Raw genomic sequence first — 18,093 nt, forward strand, 5'->3', positions numbered from 1 at the left:
AGGAGGGGCCTGGTGTGTGTTCACTTAGGGGCCATTTGATGGAGCTTCTGTTAAGGGTCAGCACTCTGGATACGGGACTGGCCAAGTCCTGGGCCCTGACCGCACGTTCTGCTAAGGGCCAGGCCGGGGGGCAGGGTCTCTGGAGTTGGACAGAGGTTCAAACCCCAGTTCAGCCACTTGCTGTCACCAGGACCAGCTACCAACCTCTTCCTCTGCGAGCCTCAGTCTTGCTATTTGCAGAGTGGAAGAGACAGAGTTACCATGAAGAATAAAGAGACAATATATATACGGTGCTTAGCATACACTCATATATATGTGCTAAGTGCACAGCCAATGGTAATTATCATTACTTTCCTGATGAAGAGCCTGGGCCAAGGCCACCCTGACAGAACGTGGCAGGGACGCTGGTGGTGGTAACACACCAGGAAGCCTCACCGCCTCTCATCCCACTGGGAGGGGCTGAGACAACCTGCTGTTCAGGACGCGCTCGTAATCTCGGCTTGACCTCTGCCAAGGGGCCTGGGCGTGGCAAGAAGTTGGCTTCATGAGAAATGGAGGCCCAGCGTAGGTACTCAGAGGTATAGGAGACCAGTGGCTGGTTATCTAAGAAGTATAATCTCAGATATTTGGCTGGAGAAATGGTGGGGAGCCACTAGAGAAGGGCTGAATGGGGTTATTTTGGAGCTGGGAGCTAGTTTTAATATGGTCCTGCTCATGCCATCTGATCTCTTCCTGAGAATCCTGCCTCTACCACGGCTCCAGGGAGTGTCTGCAGAGCCCACGGAGTCCAGGGACAGGCATGTGAACCCTGTCTCCGCTTTTAATTTGTTGCAAGATGTTGATCGGGCTATGAAACCTCCCTGGACCTCAGTTTCCACATCTGTGAAATCAGTGGACTGAACTAGCTGATCTCAAAGTCCCTTTCAATGCAGAATTTAACTTCGGAGTTCATTTTCTGCTCAATTAGCCCTCTGCCTCCAGAAGGCCAGTCTGTGTCCTGAGGCCAGTTAAGGGCATCGGGTAAAGGAGGACACTTAAAGGAAGCAGAGAAGAGGCCTTAATTCAGATCTAAGAGTACAAAAGGCTAATGCTGCTGTTAATGCTGGTTAAATATTTTCTAGCAAGCCACTATGAAGCAGCAAGAAAGAGCAACTTCAGACAACAAATGACACTTGTTTTTTGCGAGTAAAAATTGTAGAGATTATACAACCCCCAAATCACTGTAATAGCAAGTGATTTTTTTTCTTTTCACTTATCTATAATTTCTGATTTTAAAATAATGGCCATGCATTACTTTGTAATAAGGAAAAGCTTTCTTCTAACTAGAAAATTAGACGAGTTCAATGGAGGAGACTTTTGAAAGCACAAAGGAAAAAGAAAAACAAAAAATGCTAATTATTCCAATATCCATAGATATTTATTCAATAAGTTCTTTCCTTCTGGCCTTATTACAATTGAAAAAAATGTAACTTATGCATATATATTTTTATAAAAGTATTATACCATAATCTGGCATATAGTTGGCTTGCCTTCTAAGAGAATCATGAACATTTTCAGGTAAAATAAAAGATCACGTATTTAAAGTACCTGCCCAGGTTACAACTTGATTGAGAGACTCAATATCTCTGGAAGAGTGTGATCCAAATAGGAAGCCCAAGAATACTGGAGTGGGTAGCCTATCCCTTCTCCAGCGGATCTTCCCAAACCAGGAATTGAACCAGGGTCTCCTGCATTGCAGGCAGATTCTTTACCAGCTAAGCTACAAGGGAAGTCCCTAAAATAGTATCCTTTTTCCAAATCTAAATGAATAAGTATCAACACAACTCTGGTTAACAATAAGCAGTGTTCTAATTTTCTGGAAATACCTTTTATCTCTTCCTTCTGGTACATTCATTTATTTTATATTAGACATTATTTTAATATCATCCTGAGATATTTATACTCTCTTGAATTTGGGCAACAGAGTTGCTATCTATGTCAATATTCAATAAAAAGAACAATTAGATCTATTTGGATTTTGGAGAGCTTCTTCATTTTATGCACATGGATCTTTACTAAGGCAAGTTTTACTTCATGATGTTTTTGTGAACAAAGCTTCACAAGCTTTGTTTCTGTTATAATTATTCTGATTTTGACCTAAGGAAGAAAATCATAAAGTTCATGTTGGTTTCAAAAACAAAAATGTTCACCTAGTATTCCAGCGTATTGAAAAACTGCTGTCTACTCAATCCTCATATTTTTCTTTTTTAAACGGTCAATATAGTTTCAATTCTATATCATTAAGAGTGATGCTGTGATCAACACCTCTGTGTGTACATGCCTCTATACTCACCTATCCAGTCATTTCTTTCCGTCACGTTTCTAAAAATGGAATTGTTCGGTCAAATGTTGTATCACACACACGTTTTGCTCCACTGCCTTCCAGAAAGGCTATGCCAATTTATCCCAACCACTTAGAAAATGATGCTCTTTTTGGCTTACTCTCAGTAAAACTGGGCATGTTCACACCTTTGAACCTTTCCTTACATCATGGGTCCAACAACGGGATCATATTTTAATTAGCATGTCACTGTTTGACATTAGAATACCTGCACATTTACTGACTATCTGCATTTCTCCTTCTGTTACCTGCCTGTGAATGAACTCTGCACACTTTCATCTCGGGATGTTAATAGTTTTCTAAGGACGCGGCTTGAATGCGGATGGGGACCGGGTTCAGCCAGTTTTGGGGTGAACTTACATTAGACCACAGTCACCGGCCCTGCCTTTTTGCCCTGCTGGCATGGAGCATTCACAAGCTGGTGACATGTGGCTTTTTCCTGCTCCCAGTCTCCCTCCAGTTCCTTTCTGTCACAGGCTTTCCTCATTTGTGGAATAAAGTGAAGTTTCAGTATTTTGCCTGCAGTTCTCAACAGACACATCAAATGCTGCTTTGACCCCAAAAGGAACACCTCACTTGATGTCCCAGAAAGTCAAGGCCCAGATGGTTTAGAAACCCCTCAGCAGCACTGAGGAGAGGCATCCAACCACGGTCTCGCTTGATCCTGCAGGTCCTTCTCAAAGTGTACCGAGCCCAGCTAACATCGCAGCGAGCTCTGAGCATCTCTGATCTTCCTGCGACAGCTGAGAGCCGGGAGAGCGGGCCTGCAGATGGCGCCGTGAAATACTGCCTTCACTGAGGCAACAACTTCAGGCTCGAATGAAAGGTAGCTCAGGGCCGGACTCCAACCCTCAGACCCCGGAGTCAGCGTGTCGTGTCTCTGCCCCTGACTCGTGTGGGACTCCGGGCAGGTGACCTGACTCACCAGGCCCAGCCTCGCCGGGGATCACATGCAGAGATCGCCCACCACCGAGGCAGACCCACCCGTGAGAGGGGACGGAAGGAGCCCATGGGGCACGTCAGTAACTCACAGTAACGGCTCTTTTCTACTCTGTGAAGCCCGGGAGGGCTGGGACGACGCTGCCCAGACTCACTGTGACACCCCCTGGCTTCTGACACCAGGCAGCACTGCCAGTGGACTAAAGAGGAGGACTTTTCCATGAACACAGCGGAAGCGGGCCCCAACCCTAATAATAATTTTCCATCAACCAACAAATTTTAATGTTAGTTATTAATTTTACCTACAAACAGTAGACAGTAGGAAGAGTCACCCTCTCCCTGGGCGAGATGGCATTTCTGTGCCAATCTCACAAGTGAGACCCCCCCTCAGCAGGGATGGCAGAGCCCCCCGACTCAACTTTGCTTCCTTTTCTCAGAGAGACCAGGAATTTATTGGCCTAAGAAAGAGAGGCCAACAAGCTAGAACCCCCTCCACAGATTACTGTGTGAGACAAAAAGGCTCAGAAATATATACAGAACTCGAAAGGTCTCTGATAGACAGTGACCAAAATAGGGCACCTAATGGCATCACAGGTGGATCTAGAGACCTCTTTGCCTAAAACCTCAAAGTCTGGTCAGACCTATTTTTAAAATGAAGGGGAAGAATCCATATCTCTGCTAGCATGCACCGCTAATGGAAGGGGCAAGTCCTGGCGTTCTTTACGGTGTTTGGATGGGAGAAGGGCTGACAGAGACAGTAGTAATAGCCCTCGCGCAGCATTTCTGCTGTGGGGCTAGTCTCAGACTGACATGCGCAGTAGTGGAGAATCCCCGTGATGGCCCTGTGGGGAAATGGACTGCTCTCCCCATTTTGTAGATGTGAGCAGCACACAGCAGTTAAGCCACCAGCCTGGAGACCACATGGACTGCACCTCCTGAAAGTGCTTTCCTTGCTCTGCCTTTTTTTGCAAATAAGTCCCTCATCGTTTTTTTTTTTGTCTCACCATGGCTTGCAAGATCTTAGCTCCCCGACCAGGGATCAAACCTGCACCCCTGGAAGTGAAAGCACAGAGCCCTAACCACTGGACTGCCAGGGAATTCCCAAGTCCCTCATCTTTAGTCAACACCTAGACTTTGAATATTTTTTATCCTCAGCAACATTTTAATATACTTCTTCTATTTCCTTTATGGATGGTTTTGCTGGCAGAAAGGTCAATTTTATGCTTCCTATCATTTGATGTAGGTACAAGGAAATGGTTTTTTACCTACAACTCCACAGTTCAAGATTCCCTGTAATGACAAGAGAATAAGCAGACAGTGGTCTGTCACTTAAAAGCTTGCTCAGGAGGAAGATAATAGGATCAAGACATTTAACCACTCAGCTCGGACTAGAGCATGACAGCTTCCGCTGAAAAGGTCTCCTGGATCCATAAATGATCTATCAAGTTCATTGCCATGGGGTCTTGGGTCTTTGAAAACAGCTCCTGCTCTTGTTACTACATGTTTTCACTGGAAGATGGATCCCATGAGAACTGTCAGAAGGGGAGAGTCATACAGACATTCTTTTGGTAAGTGCTGGCTGAGCCCAAGAAATACAGAAAAACAAAGGGGGCGGGGACGGTGTGTGGAGGCAACATTTCCTGATCCAGGCTGCGGGCATCGTCTATCACTGTAAAGTAACAGGCTGAGCGTGCATGCAGGCAGTGTGATCACACACCCCCAGGGCTCCTTCTAGTCAGACCTTTTCTCGGGAGTAGCTTTCCTTTCCTGATGCCCCAAACACTGCATCCAGGGGCCTACTGCCTCTTTAGACCAAGCACCCTGGTCACCGTGAAAAGGAGCGATCTGTGATGAGAAGGAAGGACAGAGCATGCTCTCCTAGTTTCCAGCATGTAAAATCTTTCAACACCAGCGACTCACCAGCAAACTGTAGAAGAACTCATGGACGAAGAGCCCCATGGCGCAGATCAGCAGGTACAGCAGATGATAAAGGAACTCAACATCCAGAACCATGGCCCTGTAGCCTCTGGTGAACGTCCCGCAGTTGCCCACAAAGCTCATCAGAAAAATGATTTTGTTGCAGACCTGAGAACAATGACAGCCACAGTGAGAGAAGCACGGGCCAAGCCAAACTTGAGACTCTTGGTGAGAACTGAGGGCAACCTGCCCTCAAGTGTCTTTCGGCGCCTCTGCCCCAAACAGAAGCTTCCTTTTGCACCAAGTGCCCACCAGACGCACCAAGAACTGTTCTGTGGATCTCAGTCATTTCATTACTTTGCTTTTCAGGCATTATTACAAGTTAATGTGACAGTCAAACAACCTCATGCACAACGCTAATCAAGTGGCATTTGTATATGACAGAAACAAAATTCGCACATACTGAAATTATGATTTTCAAGATGAGATATGAATCATTTCTAACATTCTTACATGAGTTAGTCAAACACAGAAGTCACCTCAATCCACTAACCCTGTGATAAGCATGATTAAAAGTGTTTTCTGAATTTCTGTTACGTTCTAGGCATTAGAGTTTTGCAATCTAATGAGAAGCAGCCAGCTCTTGTTTTCCACTGCTCCTAATTCTACACGGAAAAATAATTTTCTTGGGGTGGTAGGGGAAGAAAGGGACTTCAGGATGAGTTCTAGTCCCTTGCCCCTCTTTCCGGAAATAACTTCTATTTTATCGCTGGGGCTCCATCCCTTCCTTTATATTGGTCCTTGAGGTCTGGGTGGGGCTCCATCCTGGCCAATCAGAATACTGTATTCCCCTGGCAACAATGATTCGTTCAGAGATAGGCATGTGACCAAATGGAATCAATGACACCCCCTGAGATCTCTGCTGGGACTGCAGCTAAGACAATTTTATTCTTTATCCTTGACCTTGAACCTGAGAGAAAGTGAGCTCTGAGGTTGCTGGCATCCATCCTGCATTATCACAGAGCCTGAGGGTACCAGCAGTGCAGAAGCAAACAAGAGGAAATGAGCCCTTATGCTATCGTCTGGGCTCCTGGATTCAGCTACACCTGAAGCCAGCCTCCTGATTCTCAGTCACATTTTCTTCTTTGCTTATTAGCATGGAGTAGGTTTTCTGACCCCTGAAACTGAAGGCTGACTTACTGTGTAAGATAGTCCTACCTTTGATAGAAATCCCAAGCTTGCAAGTCTGCCTTTAGCAACATGTTGCTAGAAAAACCTAACTCAGGAGAAAGCCAGAGAGAATGCGCTTTGGCTGCACTTTGTAAAACCATGTCCTGCCACCCGAGCTAGCTTGGCCACAGGTGCTGGGGGAATGCTGCCAGTTAATCTGGTGGGTCAGTGCAAGTGAGCTTCTCAGCAATCAGATAAGGGAGGAAGCCAACACCCACGGAGAAGGTTAGGTTTTCTCAGACAGGCTCCACTTTCAATCCACCAGGTCTTTTTTTCCTTAATATTTTAAACTTTGCCAGTGTCAGATCTTTTTTAGGGTGAGAAAACATCATCGATTCTGAATGAACTGTGCTGAGGTTTCCAAGAGAGGGAAAAAAGGCCATGCTCTGGTTGGCATTCCTGGACCTCCAACGTGTCATGCCCTACAATCTTAACAATGGAGCAATCTGCTTTACCTGAATCTGCTCTCCTCTTTAACTTCTGCCCTAGTTTTCTCACGGCTACTTTCCTTCTCCCATTGCTCCATGTAAGTGTTCTTTTTTATTAATCCTCTCTAAATAACTGTTCATTGTTTTAGTTTTCCCATCTCTCCCTCCCTCCCCCGGCTAATGTTATTATGAATGGCCACCAATTATCCACATAGGGTCTTTTCCCCAACTGATTGATGTTACAGAAGAGAAAACTCTGGAATGACATAAGAGCAGAGAAACAAAAGAATTAACTCATAGAAGGCAACCTCTGAGATAGTGCTTTTTCCTTCTATTTGTGTCTTCTGTATTTCTTTCTTAAAATACTTCCACTCACTGCAGGTGAAGCCTGCATTGCCTCCTTCAGTGCTCATGTCTCTTTTACTCTGGTCATACATTTCTAAATGCCAGGCCTAACACAAATAGCTAGTCCTGTCACCTCAAGTCAAGTAACTCAATAACTCAGGTCTATCTGCACCCCGAAAACCAGGTCTTGCCTGACTTCAGTGTAGCTGGCTGCATTATTCCTCTCCCAGTCTTACGTGACTGAAAATTTGGAATTATTCTTGCCTGCTTCACCACCCAGTAAAGATAGGAATACCTTCGCTGCCTAGAGAAAAGGACCAAGCCACGCACCGTTTTCAGGCATAAGGCTCAGACCCTATGCCCACCATGTGTCACCATTTCCTCCAAAGCTCTGACATCTGTATCTTCATTCTCCACTATGACCAAGAGGCAGGCTTGTCTCATGTAAGGGGGACATGACTCTGTAAGGGGTTCCCCTGCCTCCAGTTCACCTACCCCCAATTCAAATCCATATATATATATATTCATGCCTCTACTGAGGGAGTTTTCTCAACGATACTTTACTTCTACCAATTCTCTGCTCAAAAACCCTGAGTCAGGGACCTTCCTGGTGGTCCAGTGGTCAGGACTTCACCTTCCAATGCAGGGGGTGCGGGTATGAACCCTGGCCAGGGAGCTAAGATCCTACATGTCTCTTGGCCAAAAGACCAAAATATAAAACAGAAACTGTGTCGTGGTAAACTTTGCAGATGGTCCACAGAAAAAAATCTCTAGAACAAAACCAAAAAGCCCTGAGTCACTTACCAGTATTGGGAATAGAATTTCCCAACCTATATTCCATATAACACTAATTTCAAGTTACACTTTACAAAACATGTGGGCAAATAAGTTTGGGAAATATGAAGACCCAGTGTTCCCTTCTTAGAGATTCATCATGCGTTAAAGTGAAAGTTGCTCAGTCGTGTCTGACTCTTTGCAACCCCATGGACTATACGGCCCATGGAATTCTCCAGGCCAGAATACTGGAGTGGGTAGCCTTTCCCTTCTCCAGGAGATCTTCCCAACCCAGGGATCGAACCCAGGTCTCCCACGTTGCAGGTGGATTCTTTACCAGCCAAGCCACAAGGGAAGCCCAAGAATACTGGAGTGGGTAGCCTATCCCTTTTCCAGGGGATCTTCCTGACCCAGGAATTGAACTGGGGTCTCCAGCATTGCAGGCGGATTCTTTACCAACTGAGATATGAGGGAAGCCCTCATGTGTTATCAGTAGGTTAAAGTCTCAGAAATCTTTCAGTAAAAAACCTTGCATTTTCCTTGACCCACCATTTCCCACATTAATTTGACTAAGGAAGTCCCTTTTCACCCAAGATTTATCAAATTGGGACAGGCCCACCTGGAGGACGGAGCCCCAGTGGGTTTTCCTAAAGTTTGGGGCCCAGGTTCCTTGTCCAGAATCAGGCCCTATATTTCAGTACATGAACCACTGAGGAGGTGAAACTTAACTGTTGGCTGTCCCTTAAGAAGGTCTGGGCTTGCCTCGCTGCTTCCACCAGTTGAGAGAATGCTTCTCCCAGTTCCTGCCTCCTGGCCTGATGGCTTCCATTCTTTGAGACAAAACTTCCTCTCCTTAAGCGTGTCAGCTTGAAGTGGTCTCTTGTCCTCTCACACCCTTACTGCCTCTGCCATCTGAACACCCATTTGGGGACATTTATCATTGCCCTAAATTACAGCATTAACCTATTTTGCAATATCACTTCCATTTTTATGCAGTGACTTCAGCTTCCTTATATGCTCAGGGCAGAAACCTCTGGAAGGTGGTTTTAGATGCCCACAGATCCCAACTTGTTCCTTTTTGGCAGGAAACCTCTCCAATTTATGGCTTGGTATCAGTCATGACCATTTCCTAAGGATTCCACAGAGGGAGTCGACGTCCACCCTTGCACACGGGAAGCTTTGGACACACTGAAACGGCACTTCCAAACGTCACTACTGACTTTGCGGTAACCCATCTTCTGACGCCTGGCTTCTCGTCTGACCTCTCTACCTGCTCCCTCTCTGAACAGTCCCTCTTGCCTCTCTGCTCTGTTCTCTGCGGTCCTCACCAGAAACGAGGGCTGTGTTCAATGCAGTCATTGGACTTCCTGACTACAATCTCTTGTCCTAGCACACCTATGACCTGATGGGCACGATGAACCCAAATCTCAACATCTCTCTCCCTTTGCTTAATTCTGAGAGAAATATCCCGACAATGAGACTGCCAGTGTCCAGAGAGCACATGAAGGGGTCCACTGTCCCGTGAAAAGGGAAGAGGGAGATGCCCACCTGCAGCTCTCCTCTGCTATTTTAACAGCTCACCCAAAGGATATATTTTTCTGCACTGCAGGCACAGGCCAAAATTCCAGGGAGACTGGAAGGCATTCCTACTCAGATGGAAATAAACAAACAAAAAAAGGCAGTGGAGGGATTCATACTTACGTTGAAAGCTCCCAGAAGAAACAGTGTGGGTTGTAGCCCGACGGAAAATATCAACCGGAGAATCGTGGAAGCGATTAAGGCCCGGATGCCATGGGGCTTGGGGAGGGCGATGACGATGGCCAGAGAGATGAGCATGGCCGTCCACAGCAGCCCCGACCAGTGCGGTTCCAGGGTCCCTGCAACCAGGAGGCAGGGCTCTCAGAGATCAGGGCTTTCCCCTCACAGAGGGGACACACCTGAGCGGGTTCAGTGACAATTTCTTCAAGCACCTCTCTGGCCTGCCTTGGCCCAACCCTGACCTCCAGTTTTCTGCCCCCGACATGACCAGTCACATGCATGCTGTCTAACCTCTAAGCCTTCGACGTCTTCCTTCTACCTGGGAAATTCTCTCCCTTTCCTATTCACCTGAGGTCTTAGCTTAGATGTCACCCCTTCCAGGGGGCTTCCCAGGTGGCATGAGTGGTAAAGAACCCACCTGCCAATGCAGGGGACATAAAGAGACGTGGGTTCGATCCCTGTGTTGGGAAGATCCCCTGGAGAAGGACAACCCTTTCCAGTATTCTTGACTGTAGAATCTCCACAGACAGAGGAGCCTGTCAGGCTACAGTCCATGGGGTAGTGAAGAGCTGGACATGACTGAAGTGACTTAGCATGCACGTACGCATGCACCTCTGACAGGAAGCCTCCCCCATCCCCTTTCTCCTCACAAAATAGGCTAGGTGCTCCTTCTGTCTCTGACCCTCGGTATCCCTGCTCAGCCCTGTGGGATACTGGTTTTCTAGCAGTCAGTGCCCCCCCTTCCAAGCTCCATCCCCCCTGGACTCCAGTCTCCTGAAGGGAAGCGCTAAGTACCCAGCAGGCATCCATCAGATGGGTCTGTTCCACAAGCAAAACTCATCCATGTGTCACACTTCACTCTTCAGGGAGGCGAACTGGGAGAACAGACTTCTAATTTCTATTAAAAGTATGCAAAGGAAAATCGCAGGTCCCCTGCCCGCATCAGATTTCTTCAAGGGAAGGAGGAAAGCAACTTCCGTATCATTAGCATCATCCTACAATTAGATTATCCTTGTAGTCAAAGAGCTTATACCAGTTTCTGTCATCTCTTGCTATTGCAAGTTCTATTTAGAGTGTCCCACGAGACGGCTCAGTTATATAACATGAGCCAACAGGGCTAAAAATAAGGTTCTGTAAAACACTCATTAAAAAAAAAACACCCCTATTTCAAATGCTGTCACATTTTGAGTTTCCTTCAGATGTAAACAAGCAGCACTACATGATTAAGGCTGCTTATATAAAGGAGTTTCACTTCTCCAGAGCTGCCTGGACGGCAGCGCCGCCTGGGAAAGCAACGTCCTTGCAGGTCCCAGGCTCTCCCACCAGCCTGTGGGTTGCCCTAGTTCCTTTTGTCCACACCTGCCAAGACTCACCTTCTCTCTCAGAACTGTCCCCAGACCCCAGCCACCTGCCTCTTCCGTTTTGATATCTTCCGGAAGGAGAATCTGATCAGGGATGGGCACTGAAAGGCAGAAGATTTCCAGAAACGCAGGAAGAAGTGGGTCCTAGGGTCAGGTGTGTCCCTTCCTGTCCTTTTAACAATTGTTAGATATGGTATCAAGCCCTTCATTTGGATGATCACTTAGTTTCTCCTCTTGGCACTCTATGAGGGTACTATGCTGCTGTTGCTAAGTTGCTTCAGTCGTGTCCGACTCTGCGTGACCCCATAGACGGCAGCCCACCAGGCTCCTCTGTCCCGGGGGTTCTCCAGGCAAGATTACCAGAGTGGGTCACTAGTGCCTTCTCCAGAGGGTACTATGATCACCACCAATTTACCACAGAGAAAATGGAGTTTTGGGTTATGTATCTCACCTAAGATGAAACAGAATCTACCACAAATATACATGCTACCAGAGTTGATGGTCCCTAACCATCATTAAAAAAAAAAAATCCATCCATTTTAAGTGCATGACTGTGGGCAGTTTATACAGTCATCTAACCACATGTAACTGCTAACACAATTGAGACATAAACATCGTATCACACTAAGAGGTTTCCTTGCGCCCTTGGCAGCTGACGCCTTGCCCCATCTCCACTCCTAGGCAACTCCTGATTTGCTTTCTACCACTGTAGCTTTGCATTTTCCAGAACTGCATAAAAACTGGAAAAATAATATTGTAGGCAGTTTTTAAAAATTCTTTCACTTAGCAAAATTTTTAAGGTTCATTCATGTTATTGTGTATATTAATAGCTTCTTCTTTCTATTGCTGAGTAGTGGTCCATAACAGGGCTGTGTCATCATTTATTTATGCACTCAACAATTAATGGATACTGGGGTTGTTTCCAGATTATGACGAAAGATGCTACTGGGAAACTTCAAGTACAAGTTCTGGGGTGGGGATATGTTTTCATTTCTCTTGGACAAAAACATGGAAATAGATCTGAGAACCCTAAGGATACATTTAACTTCAGAAGACCTAACCATACTATTTTCCAAACTGATGCTACCATTTCCCCTTCTCATCACTAAGAGTGGGAGCTGCACTGTTTCAGATCATCACCAATGCTTGGTATTGTTGGTCATTCTAATTTTAGCCATTCTAGTAGGTTTCTCATAACATATCTAGGTGGTTTTCATTTGCATTTTTCTAATAACTACTGATGTTGAATATCTTTTTATGTTCTTATTGACTATTCATATATCCTTTTTGTGTGTGTGAAATATCTGATCAAATCTTTTACCCATTATTTTAAATGGGTAGTCTTTTTATTATTGGGTTATAAGAGTTTTTCCTATAGGCTAGATATAAGCCTTTTGTCTGACATGTTTTTTAAGTGTTTTTGCCCAGCTTGTGGCTTACCTTTCATTTTCTTAAGCATAATCATCATCTTAAACTGCCTCTTAACATCTCAGTATAATAAATGTGACCAGTACAACACATGTACCCAAATCCTGAAAGAGACAATATAAAAAATCTGCGGTCTTCCCACTCAAAAAGCAGAGTTAAAAATTAATGCTAGATATGTAAAATAAATAGCTAGTGGGAAGCTGCTGTATAATACAGGGAGTTTGGTGCTCTGTGATGACCTAGGCATGGGTAATGGAATTGGGGAAGTAGGAGGGAGGCTCAAGAGGAAGGGGATTTATTTACATATAGCTGATTCACGATGTTGTACAGCAGAAATTAACACAACATTGTAAAGCAGTTATACGCCAATTTAAAAATTATTAGAAAAAAATTAATGTTAGATTCCAAAGAAACAATTATAGAAAGATTTCTTTGAGACAGTTGGAAAAACACGAATAGGGATAGGCATGCACTGGAGAAGGGAAATGGCAACCCACTCCAGCGTTCTTGCCTGGAAAATCCCAGGGACGGGGGAGCCTGGTGGGCTGCTGTCTATGGGCTCGCACAGAGTCAGACATGACTGAAGCGACTTAGCAGCAGCAGCAGCAGCATTACATGATTTATTGTTAGTTCTTTTTAGATATGAGAATGCTATGGTGATTATACACATTTAAAAATATTCTCTGAAGTTAAGAGATGCACAGTGAAACAAGATGTCTAGACTTCTTTAAAATCTTGTAGAAAATACAGTAGGAGTATAAATGAAACAAAACAGGCAAAATGTTGTTAAAGATGGGCTGATGGGTATGTGGCAGTTTATTATACTCTTCTTTCCACTTGTGTACAGATTTGAAAATTTCAACAGTAAGAAAGTTTAAAAAGTAGTACTTTATGGGCTTTAATCACCATGGCATGCTTACAAATTCAGTAAGAATTCTGAAGCTGCCAAATTTTCATGCTTTTTAAAGACTGTGTGACTCTCAGTTCTCAACCAAAGGGGGAAAAAAACTTTTGAAAAGGAGCTTTTAAGGCCACAGTGTCCTCGGCAGCCACAAGCCTTTCAAGCCAGAGAGCCACACTGGCATAAAGGTCAGTAAACTCCTGCAGGAGGGACATTTTGGAAACCCTAGTTTCAGGATTCAACAAGAACAAATATTTCTCTTAAAAAAATACTTTCAGGTAACCAATCAGATTTTGTTTCTAGATAGGGCTGAAACAACCTTCTTCCTGAAGATGGTCAACACTGAGTATAGATGTCCCCAGAATATGTTTAAAAGGAAAAAAAATTCCTCTGAGTGAGTTGATGTGTTTGAGGGGGATTTCTGTCACTGTATAATGGAAAGGACTTCCTGACGTCAGATCAATCTCCTTCTCTCAAAGGACATCTGATTATATTTTCTGTTGAGTGCATTGGCACAAAGTTCTAAAGCCCACACTGCCAAAACAGGAAGCCTAGATTTCTACAGATCCAGGGTCAATGCCACCTTGAGTGCTACACTGTAAAGCCAGAAGGACCTTTAATAATCATCCAGTAGGTCTTGAACTTGCACGGGCAAGAAACAGGATGCTCCAGAGATCCCGACTGGGTCAGCAATTATTTTCTCCTGACCACTACAGGGATTTCCAAATCCACACCTCAGTGTCACAACTACTGGCTCAACCTGAGCACTGCTTAATAGGGAGGATAAGGAGGACGAACTGAAATGGTTTGCCCAGAGTCATGTGGCAGGTGAGCGTTTGGGCCAGGCCTGGACACCAAGTCCAGACTCTGTAGGTCTAGCTGTTGCATTGAATGAGGCTTATCACAGAAGACGAGGGAGCTATCAATGAACTGTCCCCAGACAGCGGCCTCAAAACTGCCATAAGTGACCAGTGATGAAAATGGCCAAGGTACAGAATAACAATCAGTTTTAAATAGTTTTTAAAAAAGTGGAGGGGGGAAATGAAGACACACCCAAAGTACTAGTTGAAGAATCTGCTGTGATGTGATAGCCCCTGGAGGTGAGAAGAGGGCTCCATCCCCTCCACCTGAGCTCTTGGCTGAACACTTCACACTCTCACCTCTGCTAACTGGCAGCCCAGCACAGGCAGACACCCCCCAGGAGAACACCCTGCAGCGCTGTGGACCTGCCCAACTTTTCCAACAGGGACACCATGAATCCTGACATAATCCATTTTAAAGGAAAATACCCCTTGGGCTTGTGTTTAAGTACTGCCTTGCAGGGAAAACATCACTCCAGTGAAGTCTTCCACATGGCTTCAGGCTCAACTGAAAAGGTAATGCCTCAAATGAGTAAGTTGGACATACCACAGAACACACGGTTACTTTTAAATTGGACCTTAAATTTACTTCAGTCATGCACACATCTGCATTATTAAACTCCAGAGCAGAGCCTGCTCTGGATTTACCTCTGTGCTGTTTTTTTTTTTGTTTGTTTTTATTCTCTTACTTTTTGGGCTCTTCATCCCATTGTTTTATAGAAGGTAGCTACTGCCAGGTTGCAACATACATGGTGGAGGTGATCTGCCAAAAAGCTCTGATGAAAAATTGAGCTGAAAAGTCAGCCTCCCAGGAGGCTGTCGCAGGTGTCAGAAAAGGGGGTCATGAAAGTTTAAAAGAAGGGGAGCCCCCAGAACTCCACAGTTGTCAATGTCTCCAGAAGGCTGTGAAGCAAACTGAGGAGCCCCAAACAGAAAAATGCTATTTCTGAGTGGTTTGCCTTTCCTCAGTAGAATGTGTAGAATGTGTACACAGATGACCAGAAGGAGATGGGGGAAGGAAATCTATGCAGTCCATGGACAGCATATCTCATTATGTGAATAACAACACGCAGCTCTTAATCGACTGAAAAGGCAAGGATGTCTGGTCTAAAGTCATTCATGCCCTGCCTCCCATTACCTCTTGCCAGAAAAAAAAAGAAAACAATTAAATTCCAGAGATTATTTTTTTACAAATTCTATAGTCTGAAATCAATGCCACAAGTACAGCATAGGAAAAAAATCTACTGGACTGAGCATCAAAGTTATCTATATTCATTCTAGGATTAGCTCAGCTGCTAAGGGGCTGTGTGTCTTCGGCTAAATCTCTCAGCTTCCCTGATACATAGTTTCCTGACATACAAAACAAGGAGGTTAAGATGATCTCTTACTGTTTTTAATATATTGCTTCTCCTCTGTCTTTCCTGAGAAATAAATATGGATAAACAGTTTATATGATTTCAAACTAAATTGAAAAATAAACTCACAGTGTATTACCTCACACCAGTCAGAATAGCCATCACCAAAAAATCTACAAACAGTAAGTACTGTAGAGGATGTGGAGAAAAGGGAACCCTCCTACACTGCTGGTGGCAATGTAAACTGACACAGCCCTTATGGAGAACAGCATGGAGATTTCTTAAGAAGACTAGAAATACATCTACCATATGACCCAGCAACCCCTACTGGGCATATGCCCCGAGAAAGCCATAATTGAAAAAGACACATGTACCCCAATGTTTGCAGCAGCACTATTTACAATAGCCAGGGCATATAATCAACCTAGATGTTCATCGACAGATGAATGGATAAAGATGTTGTGGTATATATACACAATGGAATATTACTTAGCCATACAAAAGAACGAATCTGAGTCAGTTCTAGTGAGGTGGATGAACCCAGAGCCTGTTATACAAAGTGAAGTAAGTCAGAGAAAAACAGATACAGTGTACTAATGCATATGTAGGGAATCTAGAAAAACAGAATTATTGATGAACCTAGTTGCAGGAAAGGAATGGAGTTGAAGATGTAGAGAAGGGCATCGTGGCCACAGTGGCGGAAGGAGTCAGTGGGATGAATGGAGAAAGCAGCATCAACCTATATACATTATCAAGTGTAAGATGGATAGCTGCTGAGGGGTTGCTGGGTAGCACACAGAGCCGAGTCTGGTTCTCTGTGACGACCTGAAGGGATGACAATGCAGAGGGAAGGAAGGTGCCAGAGGGAGAGGATGTATGTCTAATTATGGCTGATTCACGTTGCTTGCGGCAGAAACCAACACAACATTGCAAAAGTTAAAACACAAAAAACAAGCAAAAAATAAACCCGGGGTAAAAGATACTCTCTCATCGTGTCTGAAAACAGGGAACTAGGATTCCATCAATTGCACCAGTACTACCAGGGATCCCATTTAAGACGCAAGTCATAGCCATCCTGCTGTTTCTAGAAGTTTCCTTGAAATTAAAGACATGGGCAGTACCTCCTCGGACTCCTTTAAATGGGTAGAAAAACGCCACAAGCAGGTTCATCAGGACGGCCAGGTTGAATGAAATGCTACTCCAGAAAGACATGTTGCGGGCGCACCAGTACAGGACAGGCTGGGCTGTGAAAACAAAGACAGAACCCCATGAGGTTCAAGACTGTGAGCCAGAACGCTGGGAATTCCACAGGCCCCTCCTCCTGCTCTGCCCCTACAAGCCCACTTTTGTTCCCAGTTTTCACCAAACATTAAAAATGGTCACTTGTTTTCAAGCTGACTCATAAGCACAGAACGACATCAGATGGGTTTGTTTCTGTTGGGAGTCCTTACTGGAACAGAAGATGAATTGGGGGATGAGGAAGAGAAGAAAGGGGAAAAGCTGGAGCATCTAAAAACCCCACATGCCCCCATCAGCACCACAGTTATGGAATCTGGGGGGTTATCCAGGGTTCATGTGCCAAGTCCTCAGTTCCCCCTGGGGCCCTGGGACTGGAGGAGATGCCCAAGGAGACTGGAGAATTCAATGAGCCTTTGAAAAGTGGGGGGGTACTGGTGGGGGGGAACACAGCATTCAGAGTCAGCCCAGCTGGGCCCCAGGCTAGGAACGTTACCACTTCTACACTCCTTCCCTGCTTGAAATTCTTCACCAACTCACTGATGCCTGAAAGCAAGACAACAGCCCCTTTCCCATCACCAAGTCATCTGCCATCTTCCTGAAGAAGAACCAGAAATAGGAGCTCTCCCTGGATGGTCAGCAGCCAAGCTCCATTTCTAAAGGCTACAGTAGAGAAAGGGGCAGGAGACCCTTGAGGCAGTTATTGTTCAGTTGCTCAGTCATGTCCAACTCCTTGCGACCCCATGGATGGCAGCATGCCAGGCCTCCGTGTGGCTCACTATTTCCCAAAGTTTGCCCAAACTCATTGAGTCAGTGATGTCATCCAACCATCTCATCCTCTGTTGTCCCCTTCTCCTCTTGCCCTCAATCTTTTCCAGCATCAGGCTCTTTTCCAGGGAGTTGATTCTTTGCATCAGGTGGCCAAAGTATCGGAGCTTCAGCATCAGTCCTTCCAATGAATATTCAGGGCTGATTTCCTTTAGGATTGACTGGGTTGATCTCCTTGCCATCCAAGGGACTCTAGAGTCTTCTCTAGCACCACAATTTGAAAGCATCAGGTCTCACGTGGTGCTGCTATCTTATCCCATTATTACTGACAGCTGACACCACACTTGGCTGCATCTCAGCTGCAGACAAGCTGGTGGCCACACTGTGTGTACGGGTGCTTCCTTTTCCTCTGA

The 18,093-nt window shown here is 45.2% G+C and overlaps 1 protein-coding gene across 3 annotated transcripts in view; it reads right to left on the reverse strand.

Annotated features, from left to right (window-relative positions):
* The window catches only part of ITPR1 (inositol 1,4,5-trisphosphate receptor type 1), a 348,152-nt gene that overhangs the window by 37,607 nt on the left and 292,452 nt on the right, over positions 1-18,093 (reverse strand). For all 3 annotated transcript variants that reach the window (XM_069561814.1, XM_069561813.1, XM_069561815.1), the window contains 3 exons: positions 16,798-16,920; positions 9,715-9,890; positions 5,240-5,404 (listed from right to left, as the gene is read on the reverse strand). In XM_069561814.1, coding sequence (XP_069417915.1) covers positions 5,240-5,404; positions 9,715-9,890; positions 16,798-16,920 — 464 coding nt within the window. The remainder of the gene's footprint in view (positions 1-5,239; positions 5,405-9,714; positions 9,891-16,797; positions 16,921-18,093) is intronic.

This window comes from Ovis canadensis, chromosome 19, assembly GCF_042477335.2.
Source record: "Ovis canadensis isolate MfBH-ARS-UI-01 breed Bighorn chromosome 19, ARS-UI_OviCan_v2, whole genome shotgun sequence".
Classification (NCBI taxonomy): domain Eukaryota; kingdom Metazoa; phylum Chordata; class Mammalia; order Artiodactyla; family Bovidae; genus Ovis; species Ovis canadensis.